Raw genomic sequence first — 26,872 nt, forward strand, 5'->3', positions numbered from 1 at the left:
GCAAATTGTGCTTAATTTGTTGATACTCTGTTTAAGATACTAGTTTGTTTTGAAGTCGTGTGTAGGTGTTCTTTTGTTATGCACAGTTGGTTGCAACACCCATTTCTTTCATGGACATAGAGTATTCACGAGTTGCACATTGAGTGGTAGTTCCATGCATGCTCGTTTTTGTGCCTTCTTGATAATGTGTCATCATATAATTTGTCCCCATATCTTTTGTGTGATTCTTAGTAACACCTTGGGAGTTGGAATGACTTCCTTGGAACTAGATTTTATTGAGATTGATAATAGGTTTTCTTTCGAGAATATGTATTGACAAAAGAGAAGGGACTATTTATATGCAACGGAGAGATTGGAGAGGGTGGTTTGTGGGGCTTGATTGTTGTAGGATTCACATTGTGGATCTCTCTATACATTGCATCGTAATCTTTTGAGTATGAGTAGTTACATGATTGAATCATTAAATATGTTAAAGTTGTTGTGTTAATTCTTTAAACATCTTCATTTATATCTTTGCTTGTATGCTCTATGCATTTGATAACCAGTTGTTCATTTGACCTAGTACTTTTACTGCATCAGCTCATCCAGGCTACTAATATTCACCAATTTTCCATTATTTCTCTGAAGAATGAAGCTTTGATAAAAATGAGGATTTGGTGTTAGAGGAAACATTGGATCATGGGGAATACTTATTTTTATTAGTTTAATAATATAAATATTGATTCTTATGATCGATATATATTAATTAGTTTCTCTGAATTTGGAAAGTGAATTGCATGAGGCAGGTTGCTTAAATAATCTTAATCTCAAAGTGTGAGTGCAACTTGAAGAGATGATTGAATTGAATCATATCAATAATCATGTGTTATACAGGTCCCACTTTTCAACAAAGACAACAAAGGGGAATCTCCTTTGGCAGGACTACTCAAAGACATAAACACGGTTAGATTTCTTCCACTTGATGTCAAATTACTGTAGTGACCGTTTCTTAATTTGAATGCTACTTCAAAACTGAAACAATACTATACCGTTCATTGATGATCAACAATAGAACGATCAATATGTTAAACAAAATGGAATGATTGAAAGAGCTATAATTGGAATGAACTGGGGAATTACACAATCCTTATAAAAATGGAGCCTACTAGCAACAAACAAGAACAAAGATTTGAAAATGAAGTGCAGCAATGGAAACAGGAAGGCAATTTTGGAAGATAACAATTTGGGAAGTTCTGGAAAAGATGATTTGGCATGTCACAAATATCTTCTCAATTCTTCTATTCTAATGCTTCAATACATTAACAAGTTGCTTTTTTCCATGCAGCCAGGATTTTTGGATCCAGATGTTCTATCAAGCATCAATTTGTGGATGAATGTAACTCATTCCAGATCAAGTACACATTATGATCCACATCACAATTTGTTGTGTGTTGTTGCCGGGCACAAACAAGGTAAAACATCATAGGTACTTCGGTATTTTTGAAGGTTTTGTTAGCTTCTTATATTTAGCATTGTTCAATCAATTATCTATCAAAACAAAGACATAAGTATGTAGTGAATTTTTCTTTTAACTACATGCAGAATGCTCAGATGTAACAAATGATGTCTATTTTATAATATTGTATCATAAAAGTAGAAATATTGTAATATTTTTACAAATAGTACATATTAATGATCACAAAAATACTTCGTTTCTTATATTTGATATTTCATTTTATATTGCACATTTACATGAAAACATATAAATATCATTAGTTGATTGCAAAAGACTCTTCAATATATATGTTTTAAATGGCCTGAAAATGCACTTCACAATATGCTTTGCAGTTTGATGAGCTCATAAGATTAGGTCCAAAAAAAATGATTACAGCTAAGTTTCTCAAACAAGAAAAGACTCATTCAACAACCAAGAACCTGGTTCCTTCCAATTTACGTCCAACCAATCATCTAAAAATGTCTTTGAGTTGATCCATTTCCTATTTGTAATCATACGAGAGATCTATTAAGATTGAAATACAATCTATTCAGTTTGTTTGCTTCTTCCCTAAATTTACAAATGATTCTTGTGCACACATCTATTCTTTGAGTTTTACAAGTTATAAAGATTCGAGAAAGTTGCACCTATAAGAGAGAGAGAAACAAGTGTAGTAGGACTGAATGGACGGCAATTATTACTGTACAGACTATACACTCTTCTTGAAATATGGTAATGCATATGGAGGACTGGATATATCTAGGATGATTATCTGGGAGGCCTAGAATGAGGGAGACCTCTTCTAGGAAGGATGGGTAGATCTGAAACCGACTATCCATAAGGGCTTGAAGAGAAAAATGTAGTGGGAAAAGATGGTCCTTAGTAAAGAACTGTTCTATTTGATTGGAGCCCAAGGAAGTTCAACTAAGGGCCTAACCACCGACTTTCTCCTCAAGAAGAAACTAGATGAGAATTAGGAGTTATTATGTTCCCTATTTTACATTTGTCTTGTTGTAGTTGTAGATTTAAATATATATTATCTATTGTTATACTGACATTCTTGCAGGTTCATCAGCTAAGAAGTTCTAAAGATTACTGAGGAAACCAGGGACATTACAAGTTGGGTGGGTCTCATGCTGAAATAGGGACCAAAGAACTTGACCTTGAGATAAGTGTACGGAGAGACAATCTTGATAGCCTAACCTTGAAAGCTAAAGTGAAGATGCGAGGTCTTTAGATAGTTGAAAGAAGCCGGTCAGGATGACAACAAGCTGGCGTCGGTCACAGAAAGAGGCCAACCCATCAATAAGCATCTGGAGCCCCTTTGGAGAGGAGACTAAGAGAACTACATCATCTGCAAAGAGGAGAATGGAGATCAAAACTTGTGGTAAGTCGCAACCATCCTTGGGGAGTGAAGCCTCATTGAGTAAGGCCTCGAGCTACTGAATAAAATGGGGGAGAGAGGGCAGTCCTGCTAACCCCAATGGTGTTGTTAATCGAATCGGAGAAACCCTTAGGAGTCTTAAATCTGCCAATCATAGTCTCATAATCGTTGTTGGAAGAATATCTGAAATACCAATATCTCTGAGCCTCTGGAAAAGGGCCATAAGAGGAACATAGTCAAAAGCCTTACGAAAGTCTATGAAACAACAATAGACTTTCGCAGTGCAATGCCAAGCTCCCTCAATGATAGCTCACAGTGTCAATATGTGAACCATAGTCTGGAAATTGGTACAAACCCAACTTGCCCTCTAGCCCGACATTGTCTCCTGTCAATCTATCTGGAAAGAATAGTATTCAAGACTGTGGCATAAAGCTTGGCAAAGGTATGCCCAATCATAATGGTTCTGTAATTGTCGGGGTCCGAAACCAATCCGGACTTATAGATCAGATAAATTGCATGTCTCGACCATGAATCAGGGAACCTGGTGCACACAACTCTATTGAAGAGCACCGGAAGAAAGGAGCATAGAATTGGAATATCGAGCTTAAAATGCTCTGCCTAAAATCCTTCCTCATCGGTGGTTCTGCTGCATCTCATGAGTTTGACAGCCTCACAAACGGTGGAGTAAAAGGATGGTAGTGGGGGAGAGGGAGGTAGGGTGAACGGGCACTTGGCCAGGAATATCATAAAGGGTGGAGGCATGGGACACCAACGAGTGCTAGTTAAGGGTGGAGGGCAGGGGAGGGTGGCGGGGGAAGAAGGTACAACAGATGGCTTTCGGGTCACGAGCGAGTGTGTCATAGAGGGATCTACACTGCGAAGCCAAGAACAAATGCTTCTTGTAGCGAAGAAGGCGGTGATACGAGGAACACAACTGAGTACAAGAGGGGGAATGAGAAGTGAAGGAAGCCCGCAGGGAGCAGTGGAAAGATTTACAGTCATCATCAAACCACTACTTCATGGGATAGGATTTTCGACTAATGGGGTTGAAGTGGGACAGAGAAGTGCAGTGGGGGATGGAGAGGAGGGAAGACTCCCAAATATCAACAACCAAAAGGTCAAACAAAGATGAAGCATGAGAGGCATCTGAAAAGTAGTCAGGGGGGAGAAGTCATCAGAGGTAGCACTCACAATCCGAGAAGTGGTAAGTGGTACGAGGACCTGAGAGTAAGGACGGGGGTGGAGTGGGGAGGGTGAGGGTGGGTGGCGAGGGGCGAAGCAAACAATGAGGCCAAGGATGAAATGGTCAGCTAAAGGGAGGCAGGTGATGGTGAAGCGACTAACCGAGGGGATAAAAGAGGCTGGTGCAAGAACATAGTCGACCACACTCGCACCCCCACAATGAGGCCAACAAGTGAAGAGCTTAGAGCTTAGAAAGCAGGGGAGGCCATTTAGGATCTGTTAGCATGAATGCTGATGATATTCCTATTGGGGAGTATTCTAGCATTGCTGGAGCATTAGAAAGACAGTTAGCATGATTGTGTTGCATTCATGACTATGTTTGTCATTGATGTCAACATACTGTGAAGATTGGCAGAGTAGCAGACAGTGTTTGAGGTAGTACGGATCGAGGATTAAAGATGAGGTCAAGTGCAGTTGAGGACATGTTCTACAATATGTGCTGATCCAGTAGACAATTGCGCATCTAGAAAGTCGAAGATTGGTGAGAGTTATGTGAGATTTACAAAAGTCAATTTGTAGACAGAGTATCTAAGAAGTGATTTTTGATGTTTGCATTATATCTCCTAATAGGGATAGAATATGGTTAAGCACAGTTAGACAGAGGATGAAGACCTCTTGATGATGATGTTAACGAGTGCACGAAGTCTAAGGTCGCACATGTGAGAAGTAATTACTGTGAGCCGACAATATTATTTAATTATGAAAAAGATGTAATATGGCGTGTTATCTTAATGAGGTCCTATTAATTAGGAAAGCATCAAGACCAATTCAATGGGTTCTTTTGCCTTCTACAACTCCTAACAGGGTTGGAATCTCCTCCAGGGATTCAAAGTCTTCTAATAGGGATTGATATGTATTGAATGTATTCCATTGGCTCCTAATAGAGTCCATCCTCTTACAAGGAACATTTATATTAGTACATCATTTTGTGGGTACCATCCCCACTGGGGGTTTCCCTTTGATCAAGGGTTTCCCTAGTTAACATATTTGGTGTTATTGTGTATGTGTATCTTTTTATGGTTTTTGTTTATATTGATCACATGTTTGAAGTTTAATTAGGTTGATGAAAGTTATATCGATTAGATAACTGATTCACCCCACCCTCTCAGTTACCTTAGTGGACTTTACTTTCTAATAGGATCAACAAATCGAATGACTTGCAGAGTTGGAGGAGATGGTGACCATAACAAGAAAGAGGCCAAAAAAAGTCCTGAGAGTAGCACTGAAAACCCATACTAGTAGGATCGGTCTCCCAAGTACAAGTCAAGTCCAAAGTGCGGTCATGAAGAGGGGTTTGAAGATCTCTAGTCCGTGCACTGAAGTCACCCAGAATGATGATGTTGCCTAAGCTCGAAACTTGGAGATACACTCGTACAAATCGGTCAAGGGATCTCCATCCACCAGACTATGTATGGCATGCAAAGAAGTGTCTGGCGGGAAATAACAAACTGCTATAAAGATGTCTCTGAGACTGTGACCAGTGTGGTTGATCTAGATCCACATGAATCTAGCTGAGGTGTCAGAGTGAACCACCATCATAACATTGACGAGGTTGTTTCTAATCAAACAAGACACACCACCAGAACCACGAACACCACTAGACGCCCAAACCTCCTCTATATATATAGATAACCATTGATATCTAGAAAATCCTAGGAGAGGGTGGACTGGGCTCTCATGAGTCTCCGTGACAACCAAAATTCCCGCAAAACCAACCGCATCTAGAAAAAGACTAGGTAATGACCAAAGAGTGCCATTACCATTCTAGTAGTTCACATGAAGAGAAACGGTGGAAGGTTTTCTTCCATGCGACTGCTGGCGAGACCGCCATTTTGCTAGAAGAGTTAGCCTCTGTACCCATCCTCTAGGAGGTGAATCTCAAATAATAGCTCTGAGGTTTCAGATCATTGCCCACTTCTTGGCCTGTCTAGCCTCAACAACCAAACCTCTAGAGCATCTCATCTCAACAACCTATGCTCTATTAAGGTCCTAATCCAAAAAGATCTTTGAAGGAAGAGGGAATAGCTTCCTCTTCGATCTAAGAGCCCGTAGCTTGGCGGAAAATGAGAAACCATAGGAAAAGGGTATCATCTGGTCCCACCCAACACCTGTCCAAAGTGATAGCTGATCTATGAGAAAGGAGTGTCCAGCTATCAAAGGATCAGTAGTGAAACTAGGGACACCTTGAACATTGAGATTAAGCTTACGGGTCATCTCCAATGCTCCTCAGTAACTAGCTCCCTGAATAATCTTTTCCACAGTTGCAAGAGGAGTGAAATCGGGATTGGTGCAAATAGACACCCAAGATTTGGCCTTCTAGTTTGTCTCAGACAAAAGAGAAGTTTTCTTAACCACGAGTTCATTCTGCTATTCTTTGAATGTGTCAAGGTGCCCTAGCTGTTCTATGACCGTGTTGAAGTGGGTCTTGATGTTTGTTGTTTTAGAAATGAGAGTGATAGAGAAATTGTAAAGGTTTGGCTTGTTAGAATCAATCTGCACCTTAATAGCATCAATGGTCTCTGAGAGTGTTTGGACTGTATCCCTCAAACATTGGTTCTCAGCCTCCACTTTGATCAGTTTGTCATAAAGCCTCTGGTAGGTTAAAGAAGGCGCATGGATGTTAGCGGAAGCCAAGACTTATATAGAGCCAGGTATGACTAAAGGCACAGAGGTCCCTATGGGAAGGATGGTCTAGAAAGAAGCAATCACAAGAAGCTTAGGTTGAAACAAACCAAACCAAAATAAAACAACAAGACGATACAACAAATCAAGTTTGTGAATGCAGAGTCCGACAAGAAAACAATGAGCAAAGAACTGTTTCACCACACTCGGAGCAACCCCGTGCAACACCACACCAGGAAGGAGATCATATTGAACACAATCACAATCCTGGGTTGAGAACCTCGAGCTTGCAAAGAGAAACAAAGACTACGCGACTATGTAATGGCCACCAACCAAACAATAGTAATGTTTGATGGGAGATGAAGCACGTTGCACATACAACAGAATAACAAAGAGCACACTGTCGCATGCAAACAAGGGAAACACATCGAGACAAACACGTAGATAGAAACACAAAAGCACCCGCTTCATGAACAAGGAAACTTGCACGAAATCAAGCATGTAGTCAAACCCCTGCAACAGTAAAGGAAGGCAGAAAGAGCCATGAAGCTAGTAGGAAAAAGTAAAACAAGTGAAACAAAAATCCCATGGTAGTGAAAGGAGAAATGATGGGGACTTGCGAAGCCAACAAACAGGAATGACTAATGAATACTTGCAAACAAGCACGGACAACGAGCACAAGCTCTAATCGTGGCCATGATTGTAGTCATTGTGGGTGTTGGAAGCACGGGGATGCCTATAGTAGTCATGATTGTGTGGGGTGATCGCAAGAGTCATAATAGAAGAGGAAGCTAAATTAGTCACAACAACCTCCTATAAAAATCCCCATAAATACAAGGAAGAAATTGAAAAAATCATCAAAGAATTATTGGAAAAGAGACACATTCAACCAAGTAGTAGTCCATTTGCTTCCTTAGTAGTACTTGTCAAGAAAAAGGATGGAACTATGAGAATGTGCATCGACTATAGAGCACCAAATAATAACACTATCATGAATAGATACCCAATCCCAAGAATAGATGAGTTAATGAATGAACTGCATGGTGCTTGGTACTTCTTGAGAAAACTAAGATCGGGGTATCGCCAAATCAAAATAGGGATGGAAGATGTCCCAAAAACAATCTTCAGGTGCCGCTATGGACATTTTGAATTTCTAGTCCTTCCATTTGGTCTCACTAATGCTCCTGCAAGTTTGCAATTGTGCACGAACCACATTTTTAGGAAACTATTAAGGAAGCTCCTCATATTCTTTGATGACATACTCATTTATAGTAAGACATGGGGAGAACGTCTGCAACATATTGAAGAAGTTATGAATATCCTAGAAACATAATCATTATCTAAAATTTCAAAATGTGAGCTCAGGCTAGAAGAGATTCTTTACTTGGGGCATAAGATCAATGTAGAAAGAGTGAGCATAGATGAAGAAAAGATGAAAACCATCAAAGAATGGACAAGACCAAACACCCTAATCCAACTCTAGGGATTTGTTGGGTTGTGCAGTTACTACATGTGATTTGTGAAGGGATTCTCTAAGATTGCTGCTTCTCTCATGGATTTGACTAAAAAGGCCTCTTTTGCATGGAATAATAAGCACAACAAACATTTTAAGAACTTAGAAGAACTATGAGTTCATAATGCATCAAGGGAAGGGATTGAAGCAGTTCTCATGCAAAAGAAGTATCCCATAGCATTTGAGAGTTGTAAACTAGCAAAACTAGAAATCATTGTTCCATATACGATAAAGAAATGTTAGCCTTAAATGCACACATTAATCAAATTTCGACAATATCTAGTTTGTGGAAAATTCATTGTAAAAACAAATCATAACAATTTGCCAGAAAGATTTGAATGATTGACAACAAATGTGGGTAAGCAAGATCTAGGCTTCTGATTTTGATATAGAAAATGTAAAAGGGGTAAATAATGGAGCTGTAGATGCCTTGACTAGAAATCCCCAACTCAATATGATTACGAATATTTCAGAAGAGTGTAAAAGAGATACCATTGTTGAGTACCAAAAGGACCCCAAAGCTAGTGAAATGTTAGAGTGGATAATTCCAAATGAAGACTTTAAAATCTGGGATGATATTATATTTTACAAGGGTAGAATATTCTTTACTCCTCTTTTGAGAATAAAGAACATATTCCTGAAAGAGTATCATGACAGCCCTTTGTTTGACCATTAGGGTACTTTAAAACATACAAAGTGATAAGAGAAATATTCATGGAAAGGACTGAAAAGAGATGTCATAGGGATGTAAGACATGTCAACAAAATAAGGAAGAAGAAATACATCCCGTAGATTTATTATAACCACTACCCATTTGTACCAAAAAATGGGAGAGCATTTTGGACTGCATAACTGGCTTACCCAAAGTACATGGAAAGAACAGTGTAGAGTGTAATAATACAATGATGTAATTAAAGATAGTTAATTTGGGCTTGGGCAGTTTCATAGCGAGGGGATGTGTCGGTTGGCCTTCCTAACCAACCGACCTCTATTTAAGAACATTGGAACTTGAATGCTGTACTTGTTTTTGGTAATCAATAAAAGAATACTAGTTTCCCTTGCCAACTTTGGTGTGTATTATATTTGTATTAAATGCTTTGTTAATTCTAGTGCATTTTGGATGCATGTTTTATTATTCTGGTTAATATCTATTCTACATTTTGTGGTCGTTGCCTAAGTTCGGTCTTGGAGGTATGTTTTGGACGGAATGGAGTAATGGGTAGGCCATTCCTACCACGAATACAAGTGACAAATAGTGACAAGGAAGACGAGGAAATCAAAAGGGAAAATTGAGTGAGATGAGATTTGATGGTAGCTTGGGAAGTCTCCGCTGACCTATACATGCAAAGGGAAGCCTGAGAGAGCGTTTCTAGAAAGCATGGTACAAGATGAGCTTTTGGTGCCACTAGCGGTATATGAACTTCTTGGAAAAATTCCTTGGTTGTTGGCAAGGAACTTGGTATGCATGGGGAAAGAAAGAGCCAAAGTACAAAGAGAACGGAGAAGGCAACAAGTACTCCAACAATACCCAAAAAAAATACACAGGAACTTAAGGAGAGAAAATCCAAGGAAAACAAACAAGCAATAGAGTAATTCATGCACCTACTTCCAAACAAGGACCCAAGCCAAGTACTAGACGAAGAAACTGAGGGGGAAATTGCCTTGCAGCGACTCCAACGGAGTAGGGAACAAGAAGAAAAATGCTGCCACTTAAAGAGAGCTTGTTAATCAATCCCAAGGTCTAAATCAACTTGAAGAGAGTAATTGAAAAGACAATAAAGGGCATTGCTAGTTTGGCAAGCTTAGAAGGACGGGGAAGGAAGGAGGGGTGGACGGACCCTCAGACCCCGACATGTGGGGAACACCTTTATATTTAGGAACAAAGCTCTAGTCATGAAGATGACGAACTAGGGGGAGAAGGAGAAGTCTCCAGACCAAGCATCCAAGAAACTCTCTCGGTAGGAGGGAACATAGCTTCGATAGGAGGGAACAACCAAAAGAGGAGTGAGAAACAAATGACCACTAGAAGGATAAAACTTTTGAGATTCATAGGAGAAGGAACAAAAGACCCTGCAAGACATTGTGAAACGTGCATCACTATATGGAAGATGAATGGAGAAAACGACACTGATGAATGCTTGAAGGAATTTCTTGCCACTCTACGAGGTATGGCTATTGATTGGAACACAGACTTGGAGGCTGGGAAGAAGGCCAGATAGAAGGATCTTTGTACAGCCTTCGAAGAGGAATTCAAACTCTTACAGGATGATGATGAGATCGTAACAGAGATATATAATACAAGACAAGGGAAAAATGAATCTGTAAGAGCATATAGTAGGAGGCCGAAGGAGTTGATAGGGAAATTGGATAACAAACCTACAGATGGGCTAAAGAAAAGGTGGTTTATTAAAGGGTTGACCTCGTCTCTATAGAGAAAAATTAGAATTGTCCCACCATCATCATTTACTGACCCGTGTCCTTAGGCAATGGATATAAAGAGTGAATGCAAAACCTCTACTTGAAGGAGGCCCGGAAGCAGGAGCTAGAGTTCTGAAGAAAGTTGGGATGAATCTAAAACCATTCAAGCATTGCAAAAAGACATGATAAGGATGATGAAAGAAATAAAAAGTAGCAAGAAGGAGAAAAGAGAAGGAAAAAAACTATGATGTACAGACCGTGAAAAGGAAGGACACACGAAGAACATTTTCCTTAGGAAGGCATTTTGTGACAAGCAATGGGGAACTCTATCAAGGTTTGTCCCTACATTTTGAAAGCACACAATGCCCAAGTATATTTTACTTAAGGAGAAGCATCCACACCTTCCTCTACTTCCCCACGCAACCCAAACATGGAAGCATCACCTGGAGGGTATCAAAACAACAGGAGGGGTAACAACAACAATGGTAATAACAAAACACCAAGGAGCCGTATTAAGTATGATTCCAGGGGATGACCCATGATACAATATAGGAGATACAACGAATGGGGACACTTTGCCCATGACTGTCAGAGTTGAGGACAGGGTGGGGGATGCTCTACAAATGGTATGGACTGGGTAATCATGAGGATGCCAACTACCCCAAATAGAAAAGTGTAAACATGTTGGAGGTGGCAAAACCAGAATAGGAATTATTAGCTATCACATAGATGCATGTGAGGAAACTCACCTATTTAGATGTAAGTATGGAAATGGAGAGGTTGGACAAAGCTTGGAGGGAGATCAAAGGGTTAATGGATAAGGAAGGAAACGTAAGCACTTCTAAAACGTCTGCCACCAAGTCCATCTTGGAAACCAACATCATGAAGCAAGTCCTTGAGACCACTGTACTAGTAAAGATTGGGGATCTACTGGAGATGCTACCGCATTTAAGGGTGTTAATAACAAATAGAAACAACATTAAGGAGGAACCATTGAAGGAGGTAGTAAAAGCGGGCAAGGACAATAATTCTATATTTACCATAGGGATGGGAAGGACACTGGTTGTGGTAAAGATGAAGATTATGGGGTGCAAATTGACCAATACTATTGTAGATGGAGGCTCGGGTGTTAATGTCCTCCCTAAAGAAATTTGGAAGGCTCTTGGGAAACCAACCCGTTGACCACCCACCTTCCAGTTAGGAGTAGATCAACATTGGATCAAGCCCATTGGAACCTTAAGGTGACAAAAAGTGGTGATTGGGACCAACCTAAGGATATTTTTATAGGAGACGATTGGGGTTCTATATTGAAAACAACGACATTCAAAATATTCCTCGAGTAGAAGGATGTGTTTGCTTGTATGCACAAAGACTTAAAAAGGAGTGCCACCAGAATTGTGCATCCACTAAATACCCTTAGTACTAGGGCAAGACTAGTACGTAGGAAGCCATATCAAATGAATAAAAATTATGCGGCTAAGGTTCAAGAGGAGATCAACAAATACTAGATGCAAGCATAATATTCAAAGTACAGACCAACGAGTGGTTGTCACCCATAGTTATATCCTTGATAAAGGATGGAAATCAAATCTGGATCTATGCAGACTTAAGGTACCTGAATGCAGTAACAATAAAACACCCCTTCCCAATCCTCTTTATGGACAATATTCTAGAAGAAGTGGTCGGACAAGAGATGTACTCCTTTATGGATGGGTTTTCACGGTACAACCAAATCAACATTGTTGAAGAAGTTAAACTGAAAACCACATTTCTAGTAGAGGATGGGGTATATGTTTACAGCAAGATGCCATTTGGCCTGTGTAACGCATCGACCACATTTCAAAGGATTATTCTGCATATCTTTGAGGGGATGTTAGTTGGAAATTTCAAAGCCTTTTTAGATGATTGGTCTATCTAATGTGAGAAGGAACACCACCTGAAGGTGATAGGAGAATGCATGGAATGATGCCAAAGGGCTAGGTTGGCATTAAACCCAAAGAAATGCATATTCATGGTTTATCAAGGTAGGCTTCTTGGACACAATATGCAAAGAAGGGTTGAAAACGGATCCTGACAAAATCAGAGTCATTGTTAATATGGAAGACCCTGTAGATGTGATTGGTGTCAAATCATTTTTAGGACACATGGGATATTACATGAGGTTTATAATGTGATTTGTAGAGGTATCCCTACCATTGGAGAAATTAACTAGAAAAGAGGAGAAGTTTGCATGGGAACAGGACCAAGAGGAGGGCTTTCAAGAATTGAAGAGGTTGGTGGGAGCTCCAATTCTCATATATCCTGACTGGAACAAGGAATTTCATGTCCACGTGGATGCATCTAAGTATGCAATAGGCACCACTTTGGCACAAACTTGAAAGGAGGGACTTGACCACTCGATGTACTTTGCTAGTACGCTACTTTCAAAGGGGGATGAATTACAATACCATCGAGAGAAGCACTAGATATGGTCTATGTAGTTTAAAAATTTAGACATTACTTATTAGCCACTCTGTTCACATTTTTTGTGGATCATCAAGCTCTCATGTATTTGGTTAACAAACCTGTTATCCAAGGAAGAGTAAGTAGGTGGTTAATCCTTCTTCGAGAATTTACTTTCAAAATCATAGTTTACCTAGGGAAAGGTCATGTGATTGCAGACTAGTTATCAAGAATAAAGTCTCAAGAACCCACTGGAAGTAGAGTGAATGAGGACTTTCTAGATGCTCACTAATTCCAAATTGCAGTACTATGATAGTGGTATGAAGGTATCGGCCAGTACCTATCAACTGGTACCTTTATGAGAGACATGCCTATAGCAAAAAGGAGAAAAATTGCACTGAAAAGTAAAACTTTTCAGCTTATTAATGGGTTACTCTATAAGATGGGGCTTGATGGGGTGCTAAGGAGATGTGTGATGGAGGAAGCGATTCTTGAGGTACTAAGAGAATCCCATGAAGGTCTAGCGGGGGGTCATATGGGACCAAATGCAACAACTAGGAAGGTACTACTAGCAAGACTCTGGTGGCCCACACTCCATGCTGATGCTTGGGAATGTGTTCTTAGTTGTGACACATGTCAAAGGGCGGGCAAACCCCTAAAAAGAGATTTCATGCCTCTTTCCTGTGCAGCCACATGAACTATTCGAACGTTGGGGATTGGATTTCGTGGGGCCTGATGGAGCCTAAAAATTTAGGTCTCCACTTGTGAAATGATGTTGAAAACTGAAGATATCAGAAGTCTATATCACGAAACTTGTCAGAGAAGATCGACATTTCAAATTCTGAATATATTGATGAAGATAATCATAATGATGCAGAGTGAGTGCCATTGACATACAGTAGCAATAATATATTGATGAGTATTCAAGATTTGTATAGCATCTAAATTAATAATGGTATGCACAGTAGTTCATAAAGGGACCAAAAGATTTTTAGAGAACTCATGAAACAGAGCAAGCAATTAGATGCATCAGTAAAGGATCCTCTGAGGGTTTACATCAGATAACAATAAAATATGCAGCAGTCAATGCTGTTAGGCCTGGGCTTAGTCATATAGGGAAGAGAATGTCTTCTTTTGGTAGTTATCCTGGAGAAGCATCTACAGTTCCAGAGGAGACAGATTTTTGGCTAGATAGCTGCTATAGATATTCGGTAGATCAAGATAAATGTGCAAGTGCTGGAAAAGATAAATCTTATCATGGTTCTTTTGGGCAACGAAACCACCAGGGAGTGAAGATGTCTAATCATGTTGATAGAGGTCTGTTGATGGATGATAAGAGCAGATTGATAAGGACGCAAATGGACACCAAAATTTCTGGAGAGGCTGTATTCCTTGAAAGCATATCTAATAGTACAATGAATCATGAGAGACACAGATTGTAGAGCTCCAATCTGCATTCTAATTCTAGGAGTGGCAGAGGTAATTTCGTATTGGTGACGGAATGTGAACAGTTATCTTCATCTGGACAAAAGACTCGAGGGCATTGAAATAGACAGAAGAGTAACACCCAAATACCAGAACGTGGCACATATACATACATCCCTAAAGCATCTGTAAAACATGAAAACAGTCCAATTGCTGAGAACAGTGTGATAGGACTTCCAGATTCACTTCCACATAATTGTTTACCTATTTCTGGCTCAAAAAGAAAAACATGGTAGACAACCTGCTGCAGCACTGGCAGATGTGTGCAGATGTTTAGTGAGAAATCCGGAGTTGATTCAGGTGAAAACAACTCAAAGACATTAAGGCAGCTTCATGCTAAAGAAGACAATTAAGAATGTTTTCAGGCAGATATTGAGCAAGCAGTTCGGCAAAGTCTTTATGCTACCAAAACTGAAGGTGGATATCTTATAACAGATGGCATTGTACAAACCTCAAGTGTTTTGCATCTAAAAGTGGTGACTGAAGTGGAGACTTTGGGGAAAGGACTACAGAATGAAGTTGGCGAGTGCAACTATTTTTTAAATATTATCATACAATCACTATGGCATTTATTGAGTAAGCAGTTCGGCAAAGACTTTATGCTACCAAAACTGAAGGTGGATATCTTATAATAGATGGCATTGTACAAACCTCAAGTGTTTTGCATCTTAAAGTGGTGACTGAAGTGGAGACTTTGGGGAAAGGACTACAGAATGAAGTTGGCGAGTGCAACTATTTTTAAAATATTATCATACAATCACTATAGAGATTTCGGCAGGAGCTTCTTGTACTGTCAAAATTCTTGCATGTTCATGTGGGCTATCCTTGTGTTGTCTGTGCACTCCACAATATTTTTCTCACTTTAAGCTTCTAGACCAGTATCCAGGATGCATGAGGAACGTTTTCAGAACGGAGGAATGCATTCAAAGTAGTACAACGAAGAATGTTTTCAGGCAGATATTGAGCAAGCAGTTTGGCAAAGTCTTTATGCTACCAAAACTGAAGGTGGATATCTTATAACAGATGGCATTGTACAAACCTCAAGTGTTTTGCATCTAAAAGTGGTGACTGAAGTGGAGACTTTGGGGAAAGGACTACAGAATGAAGTTGGTGAGTGCAACTATTTTTTAAATATTATCATACAATCACTATAGAGATTTTGGCAGGAGCTTCTTGTACTGTCAAAATCCCTGCATGTTCATGTGGGCTATCCTTGTGTTGTCTATGCACTCCACAATATTTTTCTCACTTTAAGCTTCTAGACCAGTATCCAGGATGCATGAGGAACGTTTTCAGAACGGAGGAATGCATTCAAAGTAGTACATAATGAATATTGACAGTGAGAAACACATTGGGTATAAATGCTACAGAAAATCTGATACAAGAAGAGCATGTTAAGGAATATTTATCAGTGCAGACGATTTATAATGCTGCTTTGGCATCCAGAGCAATTGTAGAAGAGCTTTCAGGTATTCCTGTGACAATGGAAATTACAAGTGATTTGCTTGATAGACAAGGACCAATATATAGAAAGGACACTGCAGTCTTTGTTAATCAGTCTGGAGAAAAAGCAGATACATATGCATTGACACAAATTCTCCAGCAATTATTTGGTGAAAAGTATATATGGTGATGAAAGGAATCTCTTCTTGAAGGGACACGCACAGGATAAACCACTGGAAGGCTATCAATCATTGTCGAGAGGACTCCATTAATTATACCTGTAAACTGTAGCGAAATCAACCCGATGGTAATAATTTATCTTTGTGTTGCTAATTGCATGAGGTATGGCTGGATTTTGTCTTCAGCAAGGGGTTTCACGTCTTGCGCTTTTGTTGCTTCACGCTATGAGTAAATTCTTAGGCAAAGTATTTCCCAGGATTGCATGAGTGGTAGTTCTGTCTATTCATCAGTAGTTTGACGTTTTCTGTTTTGGTGCGTGGGAAAATCTGGAAGCATCTGAAGCATATGCCGGGAATTCTAAGCAGCATCATTGGTCTGAAAATTTGTATAGCGGGCTGAAAAAATAGCAGGAGTCGAAGTGTGAAGTTCGAACAGATGTGGAACCTACGCGCAGGGAAGGGAATGAGTGTCCAAGTCTCTACGGATTTCACCATGCCAATAAAATACTTCACTTCAGGAAGAGGGAATTATTTTCTCAAACTATTGTCTTTGCCGGAAATGTCAAGGATAAATTGGTGCATCGGAAGTTTAATCTTCATCTTACTAAAATTCTTTCTTTAATATTATCGCATAGTTATGTATTGCGATTAGGTATTGTGAAGAGTGGTGTCTTTTCGTTTGCACCCTTTTTACCTTTATAAATATATATAATGTCAAATGACAAGAGGAGGGAGAAGACAATTCGTATCCATATTTTTAATTTTAACCTATTGTATGCCTTATGATATATTATATTTTTCCAATTGGCGGAGAAATGGACTTTTGAACTAAGCCCGTGGATTTGAGTTGGTGAGTGGATTTTGTGCGATCCAGATATGTTCACAATAGATGGATCTTCTGTAAGGAATGTCTCTATAGTGATTTTATTTTTGGCATTATTATTTATTTTATATTTCGTAGTTTTTAATTATTTTTAAGTTGTGTCCTTTGTAAATGTTTTTTGTTTATTTTCTATAAATATTTTAATATTCGGATAAGTGGATTGGATCATTATTGCATTTTAGATTTGATAAACGTAAATATTGTGAAATATTTTATTGTTTCCGTATTTATGTCTAATTTGTCTCCACAGGAGTTAAAGTGCATTTTAGAGTTATTTAAAATTGCGTTTATATAATTGATCCATCACATTTGAATTATTAAAATTGTTTAAAGTTTTATATATTAAACTTTATAAAGTTGTACGTCTCAACTAATAATGTTGACTCTATTGCCCATTTAATTAAGCACTGGTCTTTTATTCTTAATTCATAATCCATATGTTGGCAAATGTTTCATTTCTTGCCTTTAAAGAATTAATATATTCATCTGTTGCATTAATTTATACTTATTCTTTATTTAAAACATTATTTCAATCATTTACTTTTGTTCTCAGTTCATAAATCGCAAGTTTAAAGTTTTCCTCTAATTCTTGCCATTTGGAAAACTTTTATTGTATTCATGTTCTAATCAATCTGCTTTGAGTATCTTGGATTTGAAGTTGTTGTCCAGGATCAGGTACACCCACCTCGGTTTTGCAAAGCCGGAAGCGTAGGGGACTTGGATCACATTGACCGATCCTGTCAAGTTGGCCTTAACCAGTTGGATATCCCAGCATCGAGCAGGCAAGGCTCGTAGGATTCCAATCTGCGGTTTTGGGAACCAACAGGGCCCTTGCCTACCAATAGTAACCATAGATGTACGCATATAGTGGTGGCAACAGAGTACCTCACAAAGAGGGTAGAGGCAAGAGCACTCCCCAACAATACAACATTGAGTACTACTAGACTTCTTCATGAGAAGATAGTGACGTGGTTTGGCATACCCTTGTAGATAACAAGTGACAAAGGAGTACACTTTGTAAACTAAGCGATTGGGACAATGACAAGAGAGTACAAAATTTCCCATTGTTTTTCTAGTCTGTTCTACCCTAGGGCCAATGGTCAAGTAGAGGGGACAAACAAAATATTGGTGACCATTTTGTACAAGACGTGCGTAATGGAAAAAGGAGATTGGGAGGAAAGGTTTCTAGTAGTCTTATGGGCCTATAGGACTACGTACAAGGCCACCACTGGGCGAACCCCATTTCACTTAATGTATGGGCAGGTGGTTGTGATGCTAGTGAAATATGCTATACCCAGCCTGCGAATAGCAGTTGCACACAACTTAGGGGATATGGAAAGTTTAAGTGAAAGACTCTCAATGCCTTAATAAAATTAGATGAAAGAAGGACAATGGCTCAATGGGCTATTGAAGTGGCATAGCAAAGGCAAAATTTTTTGCATGATAAACATCTGAAGAAAATGAAGTTTCAACTAGGGCAATTGGTACTCAAATACAACGGGAAGAATGAAATAAAGCCTAGCAACTTCAAAGTACGATGGTTGGGACCATACAGGATAATGGAAGTAGGAGAAAACGAAGCAATAAAATTGTCAACTTTGGATAGTAATCCCTTAAAAGACCTGGTCAACAAGCCTAAATTGAAACACTGTAAGAAAAGGGGGGTCTTTTCCTATCTATTGTATAGGCATAAAAGAAGACGGGGAGGAAATAAAAAAAGACAAAGTAAAAGGAAGAAAATTAAAAGAAAACACTAAATAGAAAATAACAAACCCTCAACTTGGCCCATTACATAAATCGAGTTGGAAGGAAAGGAGAGCATTACATCAACCAAGACACTGTACATAGAAGGGGAGTAGGAAGTAACATCAGTGAACGAGTATAGAAGGCTGGACGTTGGAAGGTTGCAGGACAAAGGAGAACATTCTCTGTTCATAGGAGAGTAACAGTATATGGAATTGAAATCCAGGTTGATGTATGATAGACAAGGAGAAGTAGAGTATGGGCGACGACTTGGCAAGTAGGAGGAAAATGTACGAGGGTAGGAATTTGTATGAAGGCTGTAACTGGACTTCATGTATTAGTAAGGCATCATAGAGAGGCAAGTGTAAGAATACAAGTCCGAAGGAAGTTTCGTATGAGGGCTTCCGTTGATGTACGAGTACGAAGGGTTTGGCATACAATGGTACAAGTCGACGAAGCTGGCGTATGGGTAGAGTCTCCCAACAAACACAGAATCACAAAGGCTGATCATTGTACTAATCAAAAGTAGTAAAGAAGGAACAATACAAGTACGACATCAAGAAGATCAACAAGATGTACCCCAGACGTGGTAGGAGACAATTATGGGGGAAGAGACAGTGCAAGGGCTAAAGCCACAAGCATAGTTAGAGTATTTAACAATAATTACAAGATGGTGAAGGCAAGTATTGGGAATCCAAGTAGAGGAACGATGATTGATTTAAACAAAGAAAAAGTCTTGTAGGTGAAAAGGTGAAAAAAATGGCCACCAAGAAGGCAAAGGGAAAAATGCAAAAAGATTATGGCAGCCAATATCACATTTAAAAGCGTAGTAGGGAGTGAGTGTTGGACATGATGGGAAAGTACAAAAGAGAACTAGATACTCAAGGAAGCTTTACAAAATGCAGAGGTAGACAATAATTTTATGCCCATTTTTTATTTGAAGGAATTTGAACCCGTGTTAAGAACTATGCTTGCTAGGTATGCCAAGAAAGCACTTAAATGTGTAATCCAGTACTTTCAGCAAACACTCACTATTTCATACTCTCCCAAAGAGATAAACAAAGTGTTTGGTGTTCCTAAATGAGGGCAGGATCCTTCAAAGACTCCAGGAAAAATTACATGGGAAGAAAAGAAGTGGTTGGGTTTAATATGTAAAAGTGATCTCATTGGATAGGAAAGGGGTAGTATTCTTAGCAAAAATAATAGTTGGGGTCTGAAGAAAATAATTATAGCCAATGAAGAATGGAGGTGCATGGACTTAGTGAAGAGGGATCTCATTGGTGGAAGCCGTACATTAGACATTGCTATTTGTATGCTACCTATAGTGAATGGAAGCCGTACATTAGACATTGCTATTTGGATGCTACCTATAGTGAATGGATTAAATATGGGAAGGGTTTATGATTGGGCACAACTCTCAAAGAGGTTATAATTGGTGGAAGTCGTACATTAGACATTGCTATTTGGATGCTACCTATAGTGAATGGATTAAATATGGGAAGGGTTTATAATTGGGCATAACTCTCAAAGAGGTTACAAAAATTCCTCGAGTTGAAGCATAAAGCATTTTATATGCCTCACCATGCCATAGCCCTATTTCTTGAAGCAGTTTGAACACAAGTAGCCACGGAGCATAAAAGGACATTTATACCAGCAAACATGTTGGAACCCTACAAGCCAGCCATGACATATTGGTTTCACATGGATGTATTTGGAATAGGGTTTGTAGAGGGAGTGCCAAGGAAGAAGCTAAGGCACAGTGGTACAGGAGACTTCAATTACGACAAAGAGCACAAATCAAGAAGATGATAGTTATGAGCAAGAGGAGACAAGTACATGCACATCATCTCTAGATTCCCAGAAGGAGGAATTCTGCTTTAGTCAACCTTAAAGACAACCTTGGAGACGTTGCATTCCTATTTCCAAAAGATGAACCATTGCCAAGAGTCGTGCTTGAGCATGCTTGAATTTACATAGAGGCTGTGAGTACGTAGGATCTCCATACCAAAGATGTAAGTATGAAAGGATTTGATGAAGAGGACAATGTCTGTGTCCGTATGGACCAACAAGTTAGTACGCTTGAGCAAGGCCAAACTCACGAGCAAGCTGGTACACATCAGCAGATCGGAATGCAAGTCCATACGTAGACAACTAGTACGAAAGGCAAGGCAGGTAATAATAGTACAGAGGATAGGGAGAATGCTGGTACAGAGTGGACAGCTACTTCCTTAATGAGGTGCGAAACAAATCTCTATTCTAGCCAACTTTGTTGTTCCATATTAGTTGCCTCACACTAAGATGATAGATCTTTGGTGCCAGAGGAAGGCTGCCTATAGTGTTAGATTGGAGACACTAGAAGGCATCGAAGTGACCCTGTCAATCGCCCTGTTGGTTCAATCTACAGGCAAGAAGGAAGTACAAGGTGGGAAGCTCATGGAGGGAACAAGTGCAGGAATGAAAGTAGCACAAGATGAGGACACAACATTGGAAGAAGTAGATAAATTGTTGGGAAAAATTGAAATGATGCATCCCCCTTCACCAACTCCCTTGGAGATGGAGATAGAAGACCAACTGGAAACTTAGGAGGAGCACTTGAAACCATTAGAAGTAGGACTGACAACACTCTCATTTGAGGAAAGAGATGAAAGATTTCTCAAATAGTTACAGGCAATGGAACAAACCAATAAGGAGATCATAAAACAGGCTCAGGGGCAAAACATAGATGCCATCATCAGAGCAGTAGAGTTACTAGTAGCATTTATGAAGAACGACTACTATACAGCTTGGAGTTTAGTTATGCAAAGTGGAGTTGGGCATGAATAGGCAATAGAGATATGGAAGGATGGACATACAATACCCACAACACTTGAGCAACAACCTCTCATGCAGTCACTTGCTATGACGGAGGAAGCGTTTTGAGGCACATTTATGGCATTGTAGTAGGAAAAGGACTTGACAAGGAGACTGGAAGAAGAAAGTGAGTTGATAAGAAGAAGGGAAGCAGAATGGCAACTTGAAAAATAAACTTTGGATGTGAAATTGGTAGCAGTAGAAAAGGATAGAATGGATGTCTTGCGCTTGCTTCAAGGAGTTCAAGCTAAGCAGATGACTGCTCAGCGAGATCTACGGCGTATCCGTGACCAAGCATCTATTCTAGAGATGTCCTCCCACCTTACTTGAAGTATAGTTTCCTTTTGGTTTCTTTTTGTTGGGTAGTCGTCAGGAAGATGACTTCTTTTTTGGGGGGATAGATGTAGGCCGTAATAATACAATGATGTAATTAAAGATAGTTAGTTTGGGGTTGGGTGGTTTCGTAGTGAGGGGATGTGTCGGTTGGCATTCCTAACCAACCAACCTCTATTTAAGAACATTAGAACTTGAATGATGTACTTGTTGTTTTTGGTAATCAATAAAAGAATACTAGTTTTCCTCGCCAACTTTGGTGCGTATGATATTTGTATTAAATTCTTTGTTGATTCTAGTACATTTGGATGTATGTTTTATTATTCAGGTTAATATCCATTCTATAAACAACATTTTTGTGGTGGTGGATAGATTCACCAAATATGCTTATTTTTTCCTAGTTACAATTGAGTCTTCGGCACATCAGATAGCAGAATTATTCTTCAAAGAATTATTTAGACTTCATGGACTTCCACAGAATGTTATTAGCGATAGGGATAGCAAGTTCCTTAGGCAATCCTGACAGGAGCTTTTTCAACTACCAGGAACCAATCTAACACATAATAAGGAGCAATGATAGATAAACTTCATTCAACATGTGAGGCTTAAGGGCTACTTGGTTATAGCCATATACAATCAAATTACAATCAACAAGCTTAAGATTTCAAGCTTACAAAGGCAATCTTCTATATTTTCCATCTATCAAACTTAATTCAACTTTTCGTAATCCTAGATCTCTACTTTTGTAGCTAGGAAGACCACAAGTCGGCTTGTTAGGAAAATTATTACAAAATATAGGACCTGGCCCAAAGGAGAATTCATCGACCTTTCAAACCAGCAAATTAACTTCTACGGGGACAAAAGTTCACATGTGATCCAAGAAGAAGTTCCCAAGTGCGCAAAATGCCATGATGTCACACAAAACCTCACCAAAGCCAGACCTGCACGTTACTTGAGATGCTAGGAAATCAGCACGCCTTGAACGAAGAGGAGGATACCTCCCACATATGATGGAATTAAGTCTTGAAGCTTAAGCAAAGGATCCACGATAGGTCCACATTAAGAGCAGATTATAGGGAAAGAGAAAACACGAATAGCAATGACCATTCTCCAAACAACAAAACAGGAATAATGAAAGGAAATCTTTTTGGTGATGCAAGATTGCCAAAGTCCCCAAGATGCTCCTCCATCAGATACTTGGGGTAACAAAGAACTGATGTGCACATTAGGAAGCCCTGATGCTCTAAGAAGTATCATAAAGATCCAACTCAGCTTCTGTGATCCAAGAACTGTCTTCAACAGACTTATGTTGCCATTGAACCAAATACTCGTAATTATTTCCTCTTGCGCTGTTACTAATTCAGCTATCCAAGATCTTTTCAATCCCTTCTGTCTTCTTCTTAGGATAATCAGGGTTATCAACAGTCTCTTCATCTGATTGATGATACTCAAAGATGTTTGAAATATTAAACACAGGTAACATATCCATATCATCAGGCAATTCAATTTCAAAAGCATTACCACTATCATGTTTCTTCAAGATTCTACAATGTCCAAACGTTTTCATCTTTAGCTTGTTGTATGTACCAACTATAAATATTTTGTTCTTCAAATGTACCATTACCTCATCTCAAACCTCAATTTTTTAAATTCTCATCTTATTATTTTATCTATCTTTATATCCTTGATTATTGTCATGTAGATTACTTTTCACTTCTTCATACAAATTCTTCATAAAGTCTACAAATTCTTCAGCTTCACCACTACTCTTTACTTCAGCATTCAATTTTCTCAATTCAGTAGCTCCCTTAAGATTCATACCATTTATAATCTCAAAAAGAGTTTTATTAGTACTTCATTTCACAATATTGTTATATGAAAACTCATCTTGTGCCAAAATCAAATCCCAATTAGTAGGTCTATATCCAATCAAACATATCAAAAGGTTACCCAAACTTCTATTCACAACTTTAGTTTGTCCATCAGTCTGTGAATGAAATGTAGAACTAAGATGAGTATTGAACCTTCTACACAATGTCCTCCAAAAAATAACTAGTAAAATTAGTATCCTTGTCTAAGACAATAGTCTTAGGGAATCCATAAAGTCTTACAATCTCTTTAAAAATTAAATATGCTATGTGTATTTCATCTGATGTCTTCTTGGAAGGTATGAAATGTGCCATTTTAGAAAAAATTTCAACTACCACAAGGATGGAATCATTACCACTCTGATTCCTGAGTAATCTCAAAACAAAATCCATACTAATATCTTCCTAAGGTCTGTAAGGAGTAGGCAAAGGTGTGTACAAACCAATATTTTGACTACCCCCTTTAGCAACATGACATATTTTGCAACTCCTCACCATCTTCTAAACATCATTATATATCTATATTCAAAAGCATCTCTCAGCAATCATCTTCACTATTTTATCAATCCTAAAACGTTTTGCAAGTCCACCACGGTGGTTTTCTTTTATAGATCCTCTAGGTATACAAAACTAACATCCTTTAAATGGCTTGTCTTCCTGAATGAAATAGTCAACCCACTTATCTTATTCATCTACTGCAAGGTTCTTACAAGCTTTCCAAGGTTCTACAAAACTAGGGTCAGTCTCATACAAGTTCTGCAAATCCTCAAAACCAAGTACTTCAACTCTTATCTTAGTCAACAAACTTCTTTTCTGCTCAATGCATCGAGCACCTTATTAGATTGTCCACTTTTATGTTTAAACACAAAAGAAAAGTTTTGCATATACTCAACCCATTTCATATGTCTTTGATTCAATTTATTTTGAATTCCCAAAGACTATATCTTTATGATTAGTGTATAAAATGAAGTTTCTAGACATCAAGTAGTTTTTACATCTCTTCAAAAATTGAATAATTGCATAAAATTATTGATCATACACTAAATATTTCTTCTTAGCATCATTCAAATTTTCATAGTAAAAAGCTATAGGCTTACCTTCTTGACTCAAAATAGTACCAATGGCATTACTAGCGTCACAATCCATTTGAATAACTTTTTAAAAATAAGTCAAAGCAAGAACAAGTAGTTCAACAACTTTTTCCTTCAATATTTCAAATCTTTTATTTTCCCCATGTGTCCACTTGGATTCCTTTTTATTACCTCTTATAGTCTCAACCATAGCATTACAAAAAAAACTATTTTTTTGATAAACTTACTGTAAAAACTTGCCAATCCATGAAATGATCTAACTTATCCAACATTCTCAAGTTTAAGTCAATCAAGATTAACTTTTACCTTCTCAGGATCAGTCTTCAAACCACCAATAGAAATTATAACCCCAAGATACACAAGCTCCTTTTTGTAAAAGACCATTTCTTCATATTTATCAATAACATTTCCTCCTTCAATCTTTGCAAAACTTGTCTGATATGCTCAAGGTGTTCCTCTTTAGTATTACGATATATTATTATGTCATCAAGATATGCTACAATCACAAAGTTACCCAAGATTTTTTTCAAAACTTGCTTCACTAGCCTCATAAAAGTACTAGGTATATTAGTTAAACTAAAAGGCATAACCAACCACTCATACAAACCTTTATTAGTCTTAAGAGTAGTCTTCATTCATCACCTTCTTTGATTCTGATCTTATTATAGTCACTTTTCAAATCAATCCTTGCAAAATAGATTTCTCCACTCAATATTTCCATAATGTCATCTATTCTAGGAAAAGGAAACCTATACTTCACTGTTATTTTGTTTATAGCTGTAGAATTTGTACACATTCTCATTTCTCCATTCTTGTTAGGTGATAATACAATAAGTACAACACAAGGACTCAAACTTTCTCTGATCAAACCTTTCTCAAGCAATTCTTGTACTTGTCTATTCAATTTTTCATTCTCACCAGGTATAAGTCTCTGTGGTACCTTGTTAGGAAACTAGCTCCATGAATAAAATCCATACAATGACTTATACTTCTCATAGAAGGTAATCCATCAAGAACATTATAAAATATGATATCTTGAAATTTAGCCAACCAAGATCTCACCTTAGGTGCATGTTTAAGTTCTTGTTTCTCATTCTTTCTAACTCTTGCTCCATGTGTCTACTTGAAATCCTTTTTATCACCTCTCATAGCCTCTGTCATAGCATTACAAATTGAACTGAAATTTATGATAATCTTTCTATAGAAACTCACCAATCTATGAAATGATCTAACTTCTTCAACATTCTTAGGTGTAGGCCAATCAAGAATAGCGTTTACCTTCTCAGGATCCATCTTCAAACCATAGACAAAAATCACAAAACCAAGATGTACAAGCTCCTCCTTCATAAAAGAACATTTCTTTAGAGTTATCAACAACTTTTCTTCCTTCAACCGCTGCAAAACTTGTTTGATATGCTCAAGGTGTTCTTCCTTAGTCTTATTGTAGATTATTATATCATCAAGGTATACAATCACAAGCTTACCCAAGAATCTCTTCAGAACTTCATCCATCAATCTCATAAAAGTACTAGGTGCATTACTTAAACCAAAAGGCAATAACCAACCACTCATACAAACCTTCATTAGTCTTACATTCATCTCCTTTTCTGATTCTAATATGATGATAGCCACTTTTCAAATCAATCTTTGTAAAATACTTTTTCTCCACTCAATCTATCCATAATATCATCCATCCTAGGCAAAGTAAACCTATACTTCACTGTTATCTTGTTTATAGCTCTAGAATATGTACACATTCTCCATTCTCCATCCATCTTAGGTGCTAATACAATAGGTCAAACTTTCTCTAATCAAACCTTTCTCAAGCAATTCTTGCACTTGTCTATTCAATTCTTCGTTTTTAGTAGGTGTTAGTCTATGTGGTGCTTTATTAGGCAAACT

The 26,872-nt window shown here is 38.3% G+C and overlaps 1 protein-coding gene across 3 annotated transcripts in view; it reads left to right on the forward strand.

The window, feature by feature from the left end:
- Positions 1-26,872, forward strand: part of LOC149533522 (2-oxoglutarate (2OG) and Fe(II)-dependent oxygenase superfamily protein) — a 178,701-nt gene that overhangs the window by 49,486 nt on the left and 102,343 nt on the right. For all 3 annotated transcript variants that reach the window (XR_016357013.1, XM_089804590.1, XM_089804591.1), the window contains exons 5-6: positions 874-942; positions 1,325-1,451. Coding sequence is in view for 2 of the 3 variants with exons in the window: in XM_089804590.1 (XP_089660716.1) it covers positions 874-942; positions 1,325-1,451 (196 nt within the window). In the remaining variant the exon portion in view is untranslated. The remainder of the gene's footprint in view (positions 1-873; positions 943-1,324; positions 1,452-26,872) is intronic.

Source organism: Cupressus sempervirens, chromosome 10 (assembly GCF_028749045.1).
Source record: "Cupressus sempervirens isolate cs-2001-9-10 chromosome 10, ASM2874904v1, whole genome shotgun sequence".
In the NCBI taxonomy this organism is placed as follows: Eukaryota; Viridiplantae; Streptophyta; class Pinopsida; order Cupressales; family Cupressaceae; genus Cupressus; species Cupressus sempervirens.